We start from the raw sequence: 21213 nt of genomic DNA on the forward strand, positions 1-21213 counted from the left end.
CAGTGTCCTCATAACATCCACAAGTACTTCTTCCCGTGGTTGCTTTATTGCTTTCTCAAACTTTGTAATTTTAAATTTATTGAACATAAGAAAATGCTTGAGTTGTAACTCAGGTTTTCTTGAACACACACATTATAGTCAGCATGTCAATCATTGGCCTGATGCCTGGCCATAGACCCTTCCACCCAGAGTGGCCTCTAATGCAGTGGACCCCAGTCTGACCCGAGCTTCAGGGGTGGTGCGTAACGGGCCCATCCTGTAGCTCTGGCCCTCGATGCCTGTCCTCCCACATGTGACAGGTGGTTCCTCTGGAGTCCCCACCACTACCCAACCGCAGCCAGTCCTGGGGTCACCTCATTTTGCTGATGATCATTCAGGCAGAATCCTGAGCTGAGTGAAGTAGCAAGATACTGCTGCTTCACAGCAGGTGAGGCAAGGTCAGGAGCCCAGGGACAGGCAGCCACCCAGCTGTGACCACTGCTGGCCTCCCCCCATGGCCCCCGCAGGGCCGTTGGTTAATGTGTTTAGAACTATATGCCAGCTGGGAGAATCGTACCACAGATGAGAACTATGTATGGATGTCCGTGACCACTCGAGTGTTCCATGGACTAAGAACACGTGGTGTGATAAAACGAGCCTCAGCACACTGCATCTGGTTTTGGGTTTTATTTTAGAATTTATAAAATTCCAGTGTCATCCATATTCATAAGCCTTTACATGTTTGCATATAATCTCCAAACTCCAAAGTTAAGGCCAAGGGATGGATTTTAACTGTGGACACACATGATATGGAAGACAGTCAACAAGAGGAAATGGACACTCACATCCCACGCCGCCCAGGGCTCCTGCAGCAGCACGAGGCAGCAGGAGATCCCCAGGCACAGTCACCTCATGAGCCTGACCAACAGCCACGCAGTGAGAACCCGCAGTGTAGGAGAGGGGGCTGCACCTACATTTAGGAATAAGTGCAGATGTGCAAACACCTGTTGGGACAATTAAAAATCCACCTTTGGGGGAAGGAGTTAGATATCACAGAAACAAGAGGAAGGAGGTTTGGGCAGATGCCAGAGGGCAGGGGATTTGGAGGGGAGGGCAGTACACCGGCCAACAGGAAAGGCTCCAAAACTCATGCAGATAGAAGGAACTCCAGGAACCAGGGAGGTAGGGGAGAAAGGCAAGACAGCACCTTCCCTCCTCACTTCCTTTCTCAATTGACTCCATCTAATCTGGGGTCACCCACCCAGCCTATTCAGCTGAAGCAAATGTCCTTTCCTACACCAATTTATCACTTCTACATATGGGCACATTTGAGGCTGCCTGAGCTAACAGGAACTCACAGTTGATATCAGACTTGTGTTAAGCAACTCAAGCCTATTCAGGAATTTCAGTCTAAAGATTGCCAAGCTGAAAAGTAACCAAATAGAAAACTTCGTGTAGGGGATGGTCAGGAAGAAGTGACCTTCCCCAGGGAAGGACTGGGCAAGGGGCACTAGTTGGCTTCTCTAGGAACTCCAGTATCTGATGGAAAACTTGAGAGGGGCTCAGTCACCTCTACAGGATAGAGGTGAGATGGGAAACCAGACAACGTGGAAACCAAGGGCTCATCTGTGGTTTGGCCACCTTCTCTCTCGAGCACACCTTCACCATGCTGGCTGGGGCAGGCACCTTGTCTGGTCTGGTATGACCCACCACACCTGAGAAAAGCAGACTCCCTTAGCAGGACCTGGTCCTCCAGTCCAGGTTGAGTGACAACCTCTCTCTACCTGAGGACCAGGAAGCTGCCTCTGAAGGCCAGCTCCCAGGATCATCACATGCATCCAGGTGTCTGAGGGCAGTCTGCAGGGTGGTGTGTGCACTCCCCACTGGCCACTTGACAGTCAGTGGACTCAGGCACTCGTGACCAGAGCCGTTGGAATTAGGAGGCTGAGCACCTGGGGTGGCACCACCCTCACCATGAGATCACTACCACACTGGCTCTGAGGTAGAAAGGAAACTGGACTAGGCATTTGGGGAGGGGCAGGAAAGCCAAAGTCAATGTGACAGGTCAGCTGGGAGGGGAAGTGAGTCTCCACCTCTCCCCGCATCCCCGTGTTTCTAAGCTCACACCAAACCCAGATGGCAGATGCCTCACTACAGACCTTGCTCACCAGATGCAGGGCTTCCGGTGCCTGTGGTGCAGGGGCACAGACACTTGGAACCTGGTCCCCCCGAGTCCAGGTGCTCCAGTGTGCACAATGGGCCTTCCTCCCACTCTGTGGTCTGGGATGAGCGGGCTTTGGCAGTGGGAAGGAGGCGGACTGTAGTATACAGAGGGCTGGACTACAGGCAGAGGGAGAAAGAGCTGGGAAAGGAAGAGGGCAAACGTTTGGCTTTTCTAAAGTCAAGGAAATTTATTTCCTGAGGTCACGACACAGGAAGTGGGCTCAGCCCCCAGCTATGCAGCACTCTTAGTGGGGCCAGGGCCTTATTGACATGCCGGTGGACCAGGAAGCTTGTCGTGAAATGTCCAAATGCCTCTATTAGTGTTTGAACCGTGGAAAGCTGGCCCACAGCCGGTGTCAAGGGCAGATCCTGAGCACGTGTTGGGCATTGGCCAGGCCCGAGGACCAGCTGCACACAGCGCCAGGCGCCCGGCTTCACTGCGAGACCTCGGGGAGGGGGAGCGTCAACAATTTATGGAGGGTCCAGCTGCTGAATCAGATTGAAACAAACCATTGTGTGGTGGGGTTTGGGTCAGCAGGCTGGAGAAGTTTGTTTTCTGATCATTATCGTTTGGGGCCCCACGGGAGGGTCTTGGGGGCCACCTGAGCCCCAAAGCTGGGAAATTCTTCAGAGCTGCTCATATCCGGAGCCTGTGGGGACAGAGAGAGCACAGCTTTACTAAGCAAGTTTCAATCAGGCAGCTCCAAAATGAACCCACCCTCTGACCCTGGGCCCACCCATTGGGGGGCGGGGGCGTTCCCACTTCCCAGGCACAGAGAGGGTGCCCAGGATGAGCACCGTCTGACCTTATCGCTGCTGTTGGCAGTCCAGGGAGCATCCCGAACCACAAAGCCCTTGGAAGGTGCCTTGGACTCCTCGTGGGCCGGGGGCTTCATGTACACCTGCAGGACCTCACTGTCCACCACGTCGGCTAGCTGTGGGCACAGGTGGGGGTCAGCAGGCAGCAGTGATTCCCGTGAGCATCTACTGTGCTTACTCTGCTTTCAGGTGCTGGGGCTTGCTGCACCTGACAGGCATCTGAAAACACCTACATGTGGCCTCACATGATCCCAGAACTCACATATTCTTCCTCCAGATTGAGGATGTGGTCGATGGCCTCCTCCACGTTCTCTGGGAGCCCCGTCACAGTGACACAGTTGGGGTCCGGGGCCCCGCTCTGAGGGAAGCGAATGTCCACCTGGAAGGAGCACACAGAGCAGCTGAGGTGGCTCCAAGTGCCCATTAGAGGATTTTGGACTAAATAGTGGCCAAACTGACTGGAACGGCCCATTTCTATGTTTTCCCTTTGGGTTCATGAAACTAAGGACCTGGTCCGTAGTCCCTCTTCTTCATGACATGTGAGACCAGTGCACTACAGAAGCTCGTGGTGTAAAGGCCCCAACTCCAAGATGCCTACCCCTCCTAGAGAATGGCTGGGGTGGCAGGCATCCAAACCTTGGGGGCTAGCTCAGGGCACTGCCCAACGGCATCAACTACACATCAGGAAGACTGAGGCCCTGGTGTCCCTCACCAGCCCAGGAAGAAACCTCTGACACCAGAGTACACCCATCTCATCCATGGGGCTTCCAGGACTAACATATACCTTTCACGGAGGGACTGAAAACACACCTTGAATTCATCCATGATTTTGCGAATGGCTTTGCCACGGGCACCAATGATGCGGGCGTGGACACGGTGGTCTAGTGGGACGTCCTCAGAAACCATCTGTTCAAGTTCACCCACAATTTTCAGAATGGCATCCCGGGCAGCTTCTGTGTTCTTTTCATACCCTGTGATGGTGATTTGGTCCTGCGGCTGAGAAAGGAGAATCCATCAGAAGAGAACATGTCCCAGGGTTCCTGGCTGGGAGGGGCATACAGGGACTGGAGAACGTTAGCTGGATTGAAGGAGGTGGTAGGCTTCAGTTCAAGGGGAAAGACTGATCCACTCAGAAGAGAAAGAAGGTGGAAAGAAACAATATCTATTTATTTAGCTCCTGCCCCCTCCCAGTAACACACAGGAAAGACAGAGCACCTGCCCACAAAGACATGGCAGGACACTAGCAGGTGAGGGGTCAGGGGAGGGCCTCCTGGGCCCCACATCTGGAGGTGTCTCAGTTGAGACGACCGACCTGGAAGAAGGTGCCAGACGGTGTAGCCAGTACCTGCAGTGCCCCGCCCGGGGTCTCCGATTATACAAATGTCCGATGAGCACACCAGATTGGTAAAGAGTGAGCAGAGAACAGATAATTCAAGGCACAGAGATAGAAATGGGAAAACAAAATAATCGCCTCAGACCACCTTCTTCTTCTTCTTTTTTTTTTAAAATATATTTTATTGATTTGATTTTCTTTTTTTTTTTTGCCCCCCTCCTTCCCTCCCACACATCCCCTCCCTCCCCAGAGTTTTGTGTCCATTGGTTGTACTTATATGCATGTATAAAAGTCCTTCGGTTGATCTATTATCTCTCCCAGATCTTCCTCCCCTCCCCGCTGTAATTTGACAGTCTACTTGTTGATATACTGTCTCTATATCTATCTTTTGGTTCATCAGTTTTCTTCTTTTTTTTAATATACATTATTGATTTTTTTTTTTACAGAGAGGAAGAGAGAGGGATAGAGTTAGAAACATCGATCAGCTGCCTCCTGCACACCTCCTATTGGGGATGTGTTTGCAACCAAGGTACATGCCCTTGACTGGAATCGAACCTGAGACGCTCTATCCACTGAGCCAAACCGGTTAGGGCCTCAGATCACATTCTTAACTCATTGCGGGTGGATCACGAGCATTCTCGTGTTATCATATTACAGTGTTTTACATGAATGTTAAAGGCATGCCTTAAGATTAAATACCCATTGCATTTTTAAGTTATTTATTACATGTTAAAAAGTTAATATATTTTTAAAGTATGATACTTTGTAAAATATATTTTGTACTCATTTAACAGAAACTTATCTGACCACAGGGTAAAGCTAGCAATAAAACAAATGGTGCACAATGTGTTAAAGACAGAAAAAATTATTATACATGCAAAAAAAGAAAAAAAAAAAAAGAACAGAACACAGTGTAAGAGAACCAGAGAACAAGAATAAACATCTGGAGCCCTGGCCAGCATGGCTCAGTGATTAGAGTGTTGGCCTGAGGACTTAAGGGTCACGGGTTCCATTCTGGTCAAGGGCATGTACCTGAATTGCAGGTTCCCTGCCCTGGTTGGGGTGCATGTGGGAAGCAACCATTTGATGTGTTTCTTTAACATCAATGTTTCTCTTCTCCCTCTCCTCCCCTCTCACTAAAATCAACTGGAAAAATATCTTCTAGTGAGGATAAAAACAAAACAAATAACAACCTGAAAATGGAATATAGGAACAGGAATTTAGAGACCCATCTGGGAGACAGACAGAAATCCCAGGAGTCTAGGTGAAGCAGATGTAGGACAGGAGGAGATGACCCTTATCCAGTCCCCACCCAGCAATGACCAGAAACTCCCACCCCCCAAGTAAGGTATCAACCAGGGAAGTGCCAAGCACAGGACACAGTTGGCATAATTCTCACAGGAAAAAGCTGTGTATGAAAGATGTGGCTGAGTGACCCTACTTGGCTCATGGGATGTTAATAGTCTAAATACTAAATAATGACTTTATAAAACCAATAATTATATGGGAAATGAGGGAAATAAAGGTGAGGGATTGGAGAGAGCTAAATTCTCAAGATCAAGATAATTAAAAAATCGAGTCAAAAAATAAAAGAACAGCAATAAACATAATACTAAGAAACAGAGAAAAACAGAAGACAAGGTAGTGAATGGCTGTACCTTGGGCAGAATCAGGGCAGGGAGCACAGAGGAAAAGGGATGCAGGGTCAGCACCTACAGGCCTGCCTCTTTCTGAAGGACCAAGAGCCTGGAAGGGAAGGCTGGGGAGAGAAGCAGGCGGGAAGCCCCCAATGACACAGGTTGAAAAGGCATAGTATGATGGGACCAGGCCAGTATGCAAAGGCTTGTTGGGATTTGCAGGCCAGAAGGTTCCAGGGAACCATTTGTGGATGCTCTGCTGTATAGCAAATATTGCAGGAGACCTAAGGAGATAGATATTGGGCTCCCCACCTCCTCAAGGGTGAGCCCGAGTGCCAGGAAGGGCCAAGAGGTAAGATATGCAGGGGTGTTGGGGTGGGCCCAGGGAGGGCCCATGCAAGTGCAGAGAGTAGAGGGCTCTGCAGGGCTCCACCTGTAAGGACAACTGGGTGAGGACCCTGCCAGAGCCTCCAGATAGGCACAAGTCCACATGGCAACACATCCATAACAGGGAAACTTCACTCAACTGGCACATGCCAACATGGGGCCCAAATCCAGAGCCAAACTCAATCCTCAAAGACCTGCCACTCTGGATCCTGCTCTCACCTCCCAGCTGAGCACCTCCTGTTTGCCTGGTCACTGTTCCCAGGTCAAGACAATCATCAATGAGAGTCCATCTGCCCCCAAAGTACTCCAGGGTGCTATCTGACCCGAGAGGTCTCTTACCTGGTTCCCATCATCCTTATCAGGAAATTGGATGTTCACGTCATGCTCCAATCGGATTTGGGTAATCACTGCCCCCTTTCTCCCAATGATTTTGGGATGATATTTAGGGTCGACAGTGACACTTAGCTTAAAACTCCTTAAAGCCTGTGGATGAAACAAATGAGAATGAGGCAAAGGGTGGAACACTTGAGCCTTGAGCTTCACTTCACTATCACATGTAACCACATGCCTCCACTCCAACCTAAACCTGGAAGGTGTCCTCTGTTACCACAGCAACAAGAACAAGCCATGGCTTTTCCATGAGTCCACATTCCATCATTAGCTAGTGATAAAAACCTTGTCCCGCACAACCAGGTCCACAGGGCCTTCAGAAAAGGACCGAGGCGCCTGGATGATAACAGGTGGAGCTGTGTGTTACTAAGCTGTGGAGCAGGGATCTGAGAAACAAGCATTAAAAAGGCCAAAAAGAAAAGAGAGAACCAAAAGGGTCAGGGGACATAGCCCAAAGTCAGTGCTGTGCCCAAGACAACTGTGCCACACTGACACTGCAGGATGTCTGAGCTCAGTCATGCCCCTCAGTTAAGAGTTGGTACCCTGCTTAATCTGCAACTACTAACAGTGCCCGGGACCTGTCCACTGTGCGTCACTCAGGTGACCCTAAGCTCCACCATGAGCGGGCGGGCTGTCACTATTCATCAACAGCAGGGACACCACACCCACTCTGGGCCTCAGCATATCCTGGGGTCTCTCCAGCAACAGCTCTCAACAGCTCTCAGAGGGCCTCTCAATCACAACTTCCATGTAAAGTTGAAGGCACCATCAAGTCTCAGATGTACTTGGAAAGAACTTCCTAATAAATAAGCTACATTGAAAGAGTCCCTCAGCACTGTTCTGATAAAAATTTCCTACTTAGCAAGACCTCTGGACGTTGACTGGGTCTGCCTCCAGCCTCCTGATTGAACTGGTTGAAGTGTAGCTGGGGTGCTGGGTCTCTTAGAAGCCCCTGGTGATCCTCAAGTGTGACCACACTGAGAGAAGCATCCACAGCCCCACCTGGTGCTCACCCGGTCCTCCTGCTCTGCCTGCAGCTCCCGCACACGCTCCAGGAGCCCAGCCTTGGCCCGGTCCAGATTTGCAGCGAGGCCTGTGATGGCGATGATATCAGACTGCAGCTCGGGTGCTGGGACATGTATATTCACCTGATGGACACGAGAACAGACATGATGTACGTGGAGGTCCTTCAGGACAGGAATGTGTCTATCTGGCTTCTCCAGTGTTGAGCTTGGAAGCCAGGATCAACCTGCCTGTCACATTTGGCCAGGAAATACACCCGCAAGCTGGGGACAAGGAGGTGGGTAGTGTGAAGCGTGATAACCAAGAGTAGGAGGAGGGCACCTTCCCTGGGCTGGGCGTCTGACAGCTCACTCTGTACACCTGGTCTCCAGGAATAGGACCTGCAAACTGCTCACCTCAAACTCATCCATCATCTTGCGGATCCCGCTTCCCTTCTGTCCGATGATGTACCGGTGAAGGTCAAAGGGCACCTCCACTTCAATGGTAACAGGAACCAGAGCCTACAGGGAAAAGGGTTGTCAGGCCCAGAGTAGTGAGCAGTGACTCTGTGGGCTCAGCAAGAGGACTTCGTGGAGAGAAGTACGGTGCACTTTGGAACCGTCCACACTGTTCTCCTTGGACTGAGTAGGCCACTGCTAACCCCAGAGAAAACATGGGAAAGAGTCCAGAATTAATGCTGGAGAGAGCAGAGCAGAGCAGCAGAGCAGACCCTAGCCCCAAGCCTCTGCTCCGAAGTACAGAAGGCCCCTTGTTGAAGCAAAACAGAACAAAAATCCAGAAAAAACAGGACTTGAGACAGGGGAGAGCCCTTAGACACAACTCCCAGCCTCACAGAGGTAAAAAATGTACTATGACCACCTCAGTCCTAACCGTCACCAATGGTACCAACCTCTAGACATGGGAGAGCTGTTTCTCAGCTGTCTCTCGGCTCAATGCAGAGGCTCTGTACACTGTGTGTGCAGCATTTAAGACAGCACCCAACATGCAGGTGGTGCTCAGTAAGTACTCTCTGCAAAACTGACTCATCCTTACCCTAGCCCAGTGGACGGCCAAATGTGACTCTTTGGCCCCTTGAGTTTTTAGCAAAGGCCAGCTTAGGAGTACCCTAATTAAGTTAATAACAATGTACCTACCTATATAGTTTAAGAAATTCGGCTCTCAAAAGAAATTTCAATCTTTGTACTGTTGATAATTGGCTCTATTGACTAATGAGTTTGCTGACCACTGCCCTATCCGGTTTGGCTCACTAGATAAGAATGTAAGCCTGCCAAATGAAAGGTCCTAGGTTTGATTCCAGTCAAGGGCACATGCCTGGGTTGCGGGCTCAATTCCCCAGTGAGAGATGTGCAGGAGGCAGCCAATCGATGATTCTCTCTCATCATTAATGTTTCTCTTTCTCCTTCTCCCATCCTCTCTGAAATCAATAAGAAAAAAAAAAAAAAGACAACCATCTGTAACAGTATAATTCATTTAAACAAAAACAAAACAAAAAACACCTGACTCATTCTCACAAGTCCAAAATCCCCACTTCATAGAGACACTCCAACTGTGCTCCCTGCAGCCCCCAGGCTTACAGGCCCAGGCTGGCCCCATGCTGCTGCCAGGTCTGGGGAAGGAAATGCCACAGCCTGCAGCACACAAGCCACAGGGCTCGGATTTAGGACTTTATAAAGTTACTGACCATGAATCTGCCACCAGGGAAGCATCCCTCAGGTCACCATTCACCCCCAAGGCAGGGGAGGAGCCACACGCACCTCAAGGGCTTCCTTGGCAGCTTCACACTTTTCTTTGCGGCCAGAGATGATGATGATGTCACACCTTCTTGGAGAGCCAGGGTCAGCCTCTCTGCCCTCCCCAGCGTCATCACCGTTCTCCTGAACAGCTGGCTCCACACTATGAACTGGGGAAAGAGCAGAGGGGCAGGTCACACAAGCCTCAGTCATACTGCCTCACCTTCAGCATGGACCTGAGTACTCAAGACACAGGAACTGGTGGCAGGAGAGGTGAGAGGTGCCCACCATGTTTGAGAGGGGAGGAGAGATGTTCCCAGGGCCCAGGAGACCTGGTTCTGGAAGGAGATAGTGGGAGAGACTTGAGAAATTTAGGAGGGACAAGGTGATGCTGCACCAGCTTATTCTGTTATGAAAAAAGCAAGCCACAGAATAAAGCAACCTGAAACAGGACACAGAAGCAGCTGGTGAGGCTCCTGTGGGCCATATGGGGACCATGTATGTACCTAAAGAATGCAATAAGTAAGCAGGCCTGACTGCCTAGAGTACGGGTGTCGAACTCAATCAGAGAAGGGGCCAAAATCTAAAATCCAGCCTAAATCGCGAGCCGAATGGTTTACTGAACAGTCATAAACTGTCACTGTGATGGAAACGCAGCAGAGTGCAGTGATGACAGCGCGGTGCGGGCCACATTGCAAGGCCTGGCGGGACGGATTTGGCCCGCGGGCCTTGTGTTTGACACATGTGGCCTAGAGCCATCATGATCCTGGATTAAAATGGGGGACGCTTCAAAACAGAAAATCTGAATGTCAATAATTAATAACTCACATAACAGATCTACAGATTCTGATGAATGTGCTAGGGTTATCACAACTAATGTAAGAGAACATCCTTACTCTTAGGAAATAGCCACTAAAGAAAAGGGGCAGGTCTGAAAACAGTGTGTGAAAAAGGTGGATGGGAGAGAAAGATGGGGAAGGTTTGAATAGTGAATACAAAGAATACATTTTTATTCTGTGCAATTTTTCTGAAGTATGTATGGCCTAACTAGTTTTCAACTCAAATTAGCCTATATTCTGAGAGACGCAGAGGAGCTTCAGTAGCCAAGACGACCTGCAGCACCAGACCAAGTAAGAATACATCAGTGCACTCAGCAGGCTGCAGGTCCCCAGCTCATCCCAGCTTGACCTGGTGGATCCAGGGAAACCAGACACAGAGAGAGCGCATTCTTTGTGAGAATACAAGGAACACAGAGAACTTACAAAGTTAGGTCTAAGACAAAAGCCAGATCCTGCTCATAGGTCACCTCCTACCCCATCCTATCCTGGGGACACAAAGCAGAGCCTGATAACAAGCAAGATACTGGGAGCTGAAGGACTGTCCCAGAAGAGCAGCCAGCCACTCAGTGACATCCTTGGATGGGTCAGAGGCTGCTATCCCTTCTGTAGCTGTCTGGCCTCATGAGGCACAGGACCCACAGGGGTCTGGAGAGGGAGGCTGCTGTGCAGAGCAGGTACAGCCTCAACCCAGCTCTCAGAGGGCCTGTGAGGAGCAGGGGGACTGAACACAGGCTTTCCCTCCGTAAGAGGCTACAGGTCCTTTCTCTCCTCTGGCCTTGTCATCAGCTGCAAGCCCCTAGGACAGTGTTTTTCAACCGCTGTTCCGCGGCACACTAGTGTGCCGCGAGATGTTGCCTGGTGTGCTGTAGGTGCAGACAAGACAAGAATTTTATAATTTTTCACTATTTTGTTTACTTAATATTTCATAATAAAGTAATTATAAAATACTTTCTTTGTGTTTATTTGATTCCTATTCAAGAGAATTACTTTATATATAGTCAATATAGGCACAGAGTTAAATTTTTTAACGTTTTCTAATGGTGGTGTGCCTCGTGATTTTTTTCATGAAACAAGTGTGCCTTTGCCCAAAAAAGGTTGAAAAACACTGCTCTAGGACATCTGAAGGCCACCTCGTTACCCTAAAGCAACTGATGAGGCCACCAACCGGGGACCAGGGAGCCTGAGCCCTTGAAAGCCCCTGGTCCCCTGAAATGTCCAGCACCAAGATGGACGAAGCTTCACCAGGAAACATGACAACCACCTGTCCCCGCCTCTCCCCAGACCAGGACCAATCATATTCCTACCTCCCACCTAGCATAAAGCTCCCCGTGGGGACCCACCTGGGTTCTCCTCTTTGTCTGGGAATTTAATTTGAACATTATAGTCCCGAGTGATCTGCTGGATTCTGGAACCTTTGGGGCCCATGACAGAGCGATGGAATTTCTGGGGTATGGCACACTCTATGGTCACTTGGGCTTCCTGGGGGGAGGAGGGCACAGTAAGAAGAAAAACAAAGGCAAAGGTTAAGGTTAACCACGTATGGTTGATTCCTGTTTACACCACCTTTCTCTGCAGCCACTTTGAGAGTGCAGACACCCCCTTTCCAAGGTAAATCCAGGGCTCATCTTACAATGGGTTGAAGGGAGAAGGGTTGTGGGAGGGGCCACAAAGAGGCCTTCTGAAACATTTCCCCAAAAGAGGAAAGTATAGATGGTTCATCCACACAAAATTACTGTTGCTTGCTCCCAACCAAAATTTGAATAACATCTGATTTCTCTCCATACAGGGAGCCCCTGCCCTGACCCTGCAGGCAGGTGGCCATGTTAGTTCCAGGTGATAGGGACCTGCAGATACTGTGGCTATGAGTCCAGTTCTAAGGCCATGGCAGGGAAGTGCCAGGAAGAGGAGGGCCCAGTTCTCTAAGGCTGGTTTAGAAAACCCAGTATGTCATGTGACCTCTCCGTGGACTCCCTGACACTGTCAACCTCCTTTCCTCCCTTTGGAGCAGAGGAGGAGGGAAGGCAGCTGGTTCCTGTACACTTGGCACTTTCACAAAATGGACAGCTAAGTTGCTTCTCACAGGCAGCCTGCATCCTTTACCCACTGAAGGAAGGGCAAGAATGGGAGGGAGCCTGCAAACTGAGGGATATGTTGGGGGCAAGACCATTCCCCAGCATTGAGTGGCTGCCAGGCCTAGCACCCTACAAACTTCTGGATGCTTACCAGGTCTTCAATGATCTCCTGGATGCGCTTTCTGGCCGCCTCTACACATTCCTTGGCACCCTTGAGAGTCACTTTGTCACTCTGTGTGCCAGACCGTGGGAAACTAACCATCACCCCACCGTACTCTTCGGCGATTTCCCGCAAGACTTGGCCTCTTCGAATAACAAAATGACGATGGTGCTTGGGGTCCACCAGCATGTAGTCTTCTACCACATTATCCTGCACATAAAGACCAGAGAAAGGAAGTAAAGGACCAATGGTGAAGGCCCCATTCCCGATGCTCAGGTGGCCCCAGGGAGACTGGGCCTTACCAGGTTCTGAATCAAGGCCTCCAGCTCCTTTTGGGCTTCCTTGACAGCATCCTCTTTTCCGATGATGGTGATCAGGTCCTGGTCCTTGTCCTCTGCCGTTGGGAATATGATGCGGGCTCCGGTAGTGTCACGTACCTTGCGGATCTTGCCACCCCCTTTGCCGATGAGGAACTTGTGGTACTCTGGCTTGGCTCGGATGTCAACAGTGAAACTCTTGGTTTGCTGCAGAAATCAACCCCATACACATTGGGCCTGATGCCACCTGCCCGGCCCCAGAAGCAGATGAACAAGAAGCCTGATAGGACAAGAGTGTGGAGTGAACTTACTTCACACTGTCCCAACATCCTCTCAATGAGGCTAATCAAACCTCACCCAAAGAAATGCATTGCCACACTGACCAACTGCCCTTGTACTTTGCTTAGCCTCAGTGGAAGATACCAAGACAGAGTATCAGACTCAGAGTTCCCTGCCTGTCACTTACCAGCCATTACCAAAACCTGCCAGGCCCACACGGTGTGGGGTGCACATGAGAGAACTACAGCCCCTCTTCCCAACAAAGGTAGAGTGCTCTCCGCCCAGGTTTCCCTTTGCCAGTGCCCTGGACGAGCCTGCACACAGCCAGCAATGCCCAAACCTAAAGCTCAGAGACCCTAGCCAACCAGAACTCCATCTGACACCAAGAAACTAGATTCAGCCCTGGACAGTGTGATCGGTTGGAGTGTCATCCCATACACCAAAAGGTGGCGGGTCTGATCCCCAATCGATGACTATGCGGAGGCAAACGATTGATTTTTCTCTCACATCAATGCATCTCTTTCTCTCTCCCCCCTTCCTCTCTCTCTCAATTCAATAAAAACAATTTTTTTTTAAAAAAAGAAAGGAAGGAAGGAAGGAAGGAAGGAAGGAAGGAAGGAAGGAAGGAAGGAAGGAAGGAAAAGAAAGGCCCCACCACAGGAACCTTGCTGCAAAGCTATTAATAGCTACTCTGGCAGACTGATTCACCTGAAGGGACATGATCCTCTAGGCTGACTCTGGCCCACAAGCAGGAAGAAGAAACACAAGGAAGAGCAAAGCAGGACTGTTGGATACTAAGCAGCACACCTGTATTTTGCCACCTTCCAAGTGCTGACTCCACAGAATACCACAGAGAGCCTCTAACTTCAGACAAATACTTGCAAACAGCAGCAATGGAAAGCTAAAAGGTTAGGCAAGCCCAGTCCAGCAATACAGTAAAGGATGACGCAAAAACAAAACAAAACAAAACAAAAAAAAACAAGTGGGGCTTCTCCCAAAATACAAGATGGTTAAACGTTTAAAAAAAAAAAATCAACTCCTGCTACTCAACACATTAGAGTCCTAGTAACACAGCAAGATGAGACACACAGATGTACATCTCCAAAGTGCACTGTCCAATCACAGATTATGTGTTTTACATAAAACTCACAAGGATCACCCTAGCCAGTTAGGCTAGTGGACAGAGCGTCAGCCTGCAGACTGAAGGGTCTCGGGTTTAATTCTAGTCAAGGGCACATACCTTGGTTGCAGGTTCCCCAGCTGTTGCCAGGGTGTGTGCAGGAAGCAACCAATCAATATGTCTCTCTTACATTGATGTTTCTCTCTGTCTCTCCCTCTCCTTTCCACTCTTTCTAAAAAGTAATGGAAAAATATCTTCAGGTGAGGATTAACAAATATCTATCTACCTAATCTATCTATCTATCTAAAAACCTAATATGCCACACATCCAGCCATTCGACCAGTCGTTATGACAACCACTGACCACCAAGGGGTAGACTCTCCAACTGGTAGTTAGCTTGCTGCTGAGGTCTGGCCTATCAAGACTGGGTGAGAAGGGCCGAACATGCACTGAGCCCTCCTCTGGTCCCTCCCTGGCCCAGATCGTGCACCAGGCCTCTAGTAAAATCAAAATAAGACAAAAAAAATCTCATAGGAATCTACACAAAAAGCTACTGGAATAAGTGAGTCAAGACACAAAACAAGGCCAATGCACAAAATCAAATATATATATATTTCTACATGCCGCATTATGAATTACAAAAGTGCCACTTACAATAGCGTTAAAAAACAAAATAGATGTAAATTGAGCAAGACATGAAAAAGACCTGCATGCTAAGAACTACAAAATGCCAATGAAAAGTCAAAGCTTTAAAAAACTGACAAGCTACACTGAAAGATTCAGAAATACCGAGGTTTGTGTTGGTGGTATAGTGGTGAGCATAGCTGCCTTCAGAAATACTGAGGTTTCTCCACAAAGAAAGGGTTTTTAGAGTTTCTATCCTTAAGAGAGGACACTTCTAGCAAGTGGCACACAGTGACCCCTCCCAGGGTGGCACTCACCTTCTCCTCTGCCAGGTGCAGGAGTTGTTTCTTGGCCTTCTCAACATCCGAGGAAGGGCCCCTGATGACAACTGTGTCACTTCCAGAGCCTTCCACAGGGAAGTGAATGTGAACGCCGCCACACTCCTCCATGATGGAGCGGATCAGGCGACCTTTTGTGCCAATGAGGGAGTTGTGCAGCTTGGCAGGGATGGAGACCTCCACCTCAGCTATGTTGGCCTGAAATCACAAACGGTACAAGGGAACCACATTTTTGTGAGGCAAGAAAGGCGAGAGCGAGAGTCAGCTATAGACGCTGTGGTGGGTATTCAACAGACCTGGTGCAAGAGCTCAAAGCATGGGCCCTTGTGCTCGCATGCGCACATGCGTGCGTGCGTGCGTGGAGAGAGAGAAAGAGAGAAAGAGAGAGAGAGAGAGAGAGAGAGAGAGAGAGAGAGAGAGAGAGAGAGAGAGAGAGAGAGAGAGAGAAGGGAAGTTGTGATGTCAGATCATAAACAGCACTGCTCCTTCAGGCCCTCTTTGGACAAACAGTAAAGATAGGTTTGAGGTGCTTACAGAGCAACCTTTCCCATTAAACTCTATGAGCAAGGACTCTGCCTCCTACCAAGATGAAACAACAGAGACTGCATTTATCTGCCACATGAAACAATGGTGTTCAAGATCCTAGAGACAAAAGCAAATGAGGTGATCCCTATGACTGCCCACTGGTTGAACCCTTGCATTGAGGACACAGAGCTGATAGACCAGGAATATCAAGTGCTAGGAGCTGATGGGTCAGGGCCCAAGAGAGAATGTGGAGAGAGACTCCCACACTGACACATGTAAGGAGACTGCCTGGGCCAGGGAAAGAACCAGCAGAAGGCTGAGACCGGTTTGGCTCAGTGGATATAGCGTCGGCCTGCAAACTGAAAGATCCCAGGTTCGATTCCGGTCAAGAGCATGTACCTTGGTTGTGGGCACATCCCCAGAACGGGGTGTGCAAGAGGCAGCTGGTCGATGATTCTCTCTCATCGATGTTTCTAACTCTCTATCCCTCTCTCTTCCTCTCTGTAAAAAATCAATAAAATATATTAAAAAAAAAAAAAAAAAAAAAAAGAACCAGCAGAAGAACGAGAGGACACGGGGACAGCAGCTTGGTCAGGAACCACAAATATGGGATTCTGGGTGCAGTACTCAAAAGGGTCTCACCTCAAGAGAGAACAACTGGGCCTATACCACCACCCTGATCCCACCTAACAAATCCAAAAAGTAGCCAACTGTTTCAAAGTAACTTAGCAAAGCATAAAGGCATTTACAGAAACCACAAAAGTATCCAGCATCCACTAAAGTAAACTTTGTAATGTCTGGCATAATAAGAAAAAAACTGGATATGCAAAGACACAGGGAAAAATCCTGCAACCAGGATAAAACAATTGAAAACCACCCAGGAATAACACAAAAGTTAGCAACAGTGGGTTAAGGACACTAAAACAGGTATTTTCACTACACAGCATACAGTCAATAAGCCAAATGAAATCACTAAACGTGTCAGGTATAAAATAAAAAAAAATTTAATTGAACTTCTACAAATGAAAATAGTATCTAAAATAAAAAATATACTATAATAGATGGGGTCACAGTCAGATTAGACATTGCAGAAAACTAATGAACTGAAAGAAACTCATGAAGAAAAATTTAGCACCCGCCCTCCCCACTCAAATAAAGAGAGAGCCAGATATCATGCTGCCTTATACTCAGTAATTAAACTCCCTGAAGGGGAGGACAGGAAAAACTATTAAATAATGACCCTTTTCCCAAATTTGATGAAAACTCTAACCTCAAATATCCAAGGAGTTCAATGAACACCAAGCAAAGAAACATGAAGAAAACTACAAAGCTGGTGATACAATAAAAAAATAGCCATAGGAAGTGAAGAACTAGTCTGTGCAAACTAGTGAAGCCAAGGATAATGTTGTATGTCAATTACATTTCAAATTAAAAAAAAGTACTGATATACATAACATGGATGAATCTCAAAATTATGCAAAGTGAAAGCAACTAGACTCAAGAATAGATACTATGACTCCCTTGGACAACACATGAAAATTCAAGCTCACCTACTTTAACAAAGCCGACTGGGGTTTGACAGACACAGTGGGAGAGCATGGAGAGTGATGCTGAGCAGAGGTGCGAACTGGTTTGGCTCAGAGGATTGAGCACTGACCTGCAGACTGAAGGGTTCCGGGCAATTCTGGTCAAGGACACATGCCTGGGTTACAGGCTCAATCCCCAGTGGGGGAGCGTGCAGGAAGCAACCTGTTAGTGATTCTTTCTCATCAATATTTGTATCTTTCTCTCCCTCACTGAAATTAATAAAAAAATTTTTTTTAAAAAAAGAGGGGGCACAAGGCAGTTTTGGAGGTGACGGGTAAGTACATTATCTTGATTGTGGAGGGGATTCCATGGACGTATACATATGGCAAACATATCCAACTGCTCATAGAGAGTTAGAAACATCGATGAGAATCATCAATCAGCTGCCTCCTGCCCCCCACCCCAAGTGGGGATGTACCCGGTAGGGTACATGCCCTTGACTGGAATTGAACCTGGGCCCTTTCAGTCCACAGGCCGATGCTCTATCCACTGAGTCAAACCAGTTTCGGCTCACTTTATTTTAAAAAATATATACATTTTATTGATTTCTTACAGAGAGGAAGGGAGAGGGAGAATCAGAAACATTGATGAGAGAGAAACATCGATCAGCTGCCTCCTGCATGCCCCCCACTGGGGATGTGCCCATAACCAAGGTACATGCTCTTGACCGGAATCGAACCTGGGACCCTTCAGTCCGTAGGCTGATGCTCTATCCACTGAGCCAAATCGGCCAGGGCCCAACTGCTCATTTTAAATATGTTGTTTTTTTACATATTCATTTTTTTAAAAACTGGGGAAAATATCGTAATACCTTCAGGACAAAAATTTTCCAGCATCCAAGTCAAATGCTACTACTGCTTAGAAGCATCAGTAAGCACTGCCAGAGATAGCTCTGGCCCTCCTGTCCCTTTCTGATCCCAGGCCAGGCCAGAGCCAGTCCTACAGCCAGCTCCACATTACCAGGTCTTTCTGGATGGACAGGATGCGGCTCCGGGCAGCCTCACAGTTGGCCCGCTTGCCCGTGATGATGATGGTCTCAGAGTTGCTATTTTCTGCTGGAAGGTCGATCTTGGTATTGCTTTCTTCACGAATCTACAAGGAGAGACGCAGTGAGAAGCAACTACCATTAAGACACCCGGAGCCCAGAGCTAGAAGTAAGGCCCCTCCTTCAAAGTTAAAGCCAGAATGGCACAGGACCAGGTAGGGCAGGGTGAGAAGAGCCACGATTCTGGGGACAAGCCAGCCAGTCACCTTTTTAATGTTTGCACCTCCTTTCCCAATGATGTTCTTGTGAAACTGCTTGAAGATCGGAACAGAGATTGAATAGCTATTTTCCACCTTAAAAGCAAGAGATGACTGTTAATGAACTTTGCCCTGTCTCTCTTACTTTCTGACCTTCAGAAGTCTGTCACAAGGATGGGTGAGACAACTATTCAACAACTAACTCACCTGGCCTGTCACAGTTGACAAGTGCGGGCCCCCTTTTATAAAAAGCCAACTGTCACAAGACCCTACAACCTGTCAAATGCGTGTTCCACAATCCAGAAGCAATCAAGCCTACCCAGGTGCCCGCAACTGGCCCTCTAGGGTAAAAGGGAATGGGTGCCACTACAGGAGAGCAGGGATGGACAAAAAGAAGATTAAGCTCAGAACACCCAGCTCTGCTGGGCAGCAGGAAGAGCCCAGTGCTGAGAAGCCCACACAGCCCCTCTCCCAGGGGGGTCACAAGCTAAGTGCATGCCCACAGGTGACCGCAGGGCATTTGCAGCCTCTCCATCAACCGCCTCTTCCCTTTCTAGATCTGAGGAAAGGAATAATCAATAAATGATACTACTTGAACAAATCTGTCTTCTCACTGGATGGGACAGTTTCCTAGGTGTCTGAAGACCCATGAAAAAAAACAAGGTCACTTGGCATGGGACATAGAGGATCTCCCCACTTTAATTCCATGGAACACTCAAGTTGTGACCATTTCTGCCAGTCTAGTATCAGGTGTTGAAAGGTAGCATCACGACTTTGTCCCAGGTCCCTGAGATGGCAGAATCACCTAATGAACAAGTGTGCTCCCCGAAGCAGGGTCCTGATGGCACACGTCTCCCACCCTCCCACACAATAAAGGATGGAAAGCATCTCCTACCAAATCAGCAACCATCTTCTGCATGTATTTTGTACACTTTTCCACCTCATTCTTGGGCCCTCTAAGTTGGACAATATCACTTTTTTGTGCTGGGTCTGGAAAGTTGATGATAACCTGGAATAAATCACCAGGAGACCAAGTTTGATTATTGGTGAGAACACTAAAAAACTGAATACTCTCAAGTGCCAATCAGACTGCTGCCTGAGGGTTAGCAAAATAAGGCTGTTGGGAAACTACCTCTGGAAATTTGTCCCGGATTTCACGAATCCGTTCACCCTTCTGCCCAATGATTGTGCGATGAAATCTCTGCTCAATGATTAGATCCTTGGTACGCTCGTTTTCCTGAAAATATATGGACACGAAATAAATGTACTTATCATAAGCAAAGTGAACCACCTCCCTCGCAGTAAGAAGTACCTGGGAGCCCAGGGAGGTAGTGCCAGGCACATTGGCCAGTAGATAGCACACACTAAATACCTGCCCTCTCCACCTGCCACACTGTTCTCCTGAACAAAGTGTAACGAAAGAACTGAGTGCAGACCCCTCCAACTAAAAGTACTGCCACAGGTGCCATATTTACCAGAGCCATTCACTCAGTGCTGTGTTTTAACAAGAACTGAGGCCCGCCGAAACCGGTTTGGCTCAGTGATAGAGCGTCAGTCTGCGGACTGAAGGGTCCCGGGTTCGATTCCGGTTAAGGGCATGTACATTGGTTGCAGGCAGGCACATCCCCAGTAGGGGGTGTGCAGGAGGCAGCTGGTCGATGTTTCTCTCTCATCGACGTTTCTAGCTCTCAATCTCTCTCCCTTCCTCTCTGTAAAAAAATCAATAAAATATATTAAAAAACAAACAAACAAACAAACAAAACTGAGGCCTTACACTGCGCAGCAGGGAGTGATCACTACTAACCACCAGGAGGCTGGGACGACTGCCTGTGTGCATTAAGAAAGAATCACTCCCCGAAACTGGTTTGGCTCAATGGATAGAGCATCGGCCTGCGGATTGAAAGGTCTTAGGTTCGATTCTGGTCAAAGGCATGTACTGTGGTTGCGGGCACATCCCCAGCAGGGGATGTGCAAGAGGCAGCTGATTGATGATTCTCTCTCATCAATGTTTCTAACTATCCCTCTCTCTTCCTCTCTGTAAAAAAAAAAAAAAAAAAGGATCACTCGCCCTAGCTGGTTTAGCTCAGTGGATAGAGCATTGGCCTATGGACTCAAAGGCCCCGAGTTTGATCCAGTCAAGGGCACATGCCCAGGTTGTGGGCTCAATCCCCAGTAGGGGGTGTTCTGGAGGCAGCCAATCAATGATTCTCTCATCATTGATGTTAGTATTTTTCACTCCCTCTCCCTTCCTCTGATATCAATAAAATATATATTTTTTATTTTTTAATAAAGAATCACTCAACATGGTCCTCACTGTCCTCCAGAGCAGCAGTTGCCAACCGGTTGGCAACCGCTGCTTCAGAGGGCCCATTATGTCAGGAGATTATATTTATAAACAGGGGTGAAAAGCAGGAAAAACACTACCTATTTGGAAGATTCTGGAGGATCAGGGTGATAGAGAAACGATGTTCAGCACTCTAGTAACTAGACTCCAGAGCAAGGGACCATAGATGGTCAGGATGCAGAGCTGGCTGATGCAGGGGAGAACTGAGGACACTCCCAGGCTGAGGAGTGGAGCTCAGGGATAGC

The 21213-nt window shown here is 48.4% G+C and overlaps 1 protein-coding gene across 8 annotated transcripts in view; it reads right to left on the reverse strand.

Annotated features, from left to right (window-relative positions):
* Positions 1-2364: 2364 nt before the first annotated feature.
* LOC118709151 (high density lipoprotein binding protein) overlaps positions 2365-21213 on the reverse strand; it is a 69034-nt gene continuing 50185 nt past the window's right edge. For 7 of the 8 annotated variants that reach the window (XM_036421061.2, XM_036421062.2, XM_045575590.1 and 4 more), the window contains exons 13-28: positions 19757-19861; positions 19520-19633; positions 18634-18720; positions 18343-18474; positions 15250-15468; positions 12895-13116; positions 12584-12802; positions 11701-11839; positions 9546-9691; positions 8187-8291; positions 7782-7916; positions 6718-6861; positions 3832-4017; positions 3284-3400; positions 3009-3137; positions 2365-2852 (exon numbers count right to left, since the gene is read on the reverse strand). In XM_036421061.2, coding sequence (XP_036276954.1) covers positions 2766-2852; positions 3009-3137; positions 3284-3400; positions 3832-4017; positions 6718-6861; positions 7782-7916; positions 8187-8291; positions 9546-9691; positions 11701-11839; positions 12584-12802; positions 12895-13116; positions 15250-15468; positions 18343-18474; positions 18634-18720; positions 19520-19633; positions 19757-19861 — 2286 coding nt within the window. In that variant the 3' untranslated portion in view covers positions 2365-2765. Of the gene's footprint in view, positions 2853-3008; positions 3138-3283; positions 3401-3831; positions 4018-6717; positions 6862-6964; positions 7155-7781; positions 7917-8186; positions 8292-9545; positions 9692-11700; positions 11840-12583; positions 12803-12894; positions 13117-15249; positions 15469-18342; positions 18475-18633; positions 18721-19519; positions 19634-19756; positions 19862-21213 lie in introns of those variants that run through there. The other variant, XR_004984863.2, reaches the window with a different exon arrangement.

This window comes from Pipistrellus kuhlii, unplaced genomic scaffold (assembly GCF_014108245.1).
Source record: "Pipistrellus kuhlii isolate mPipKuh1 unplaced genomic scaffold, mPipKuh1.p scaffold_m20_p_7, whole genome shotgun sequence".
NCBI lineage: Eukaryota > Metazoa > Chordata > Mammalia > Chiroptera > Vespertilionidae > Pipistrellus > Pipistrellus kuhlii.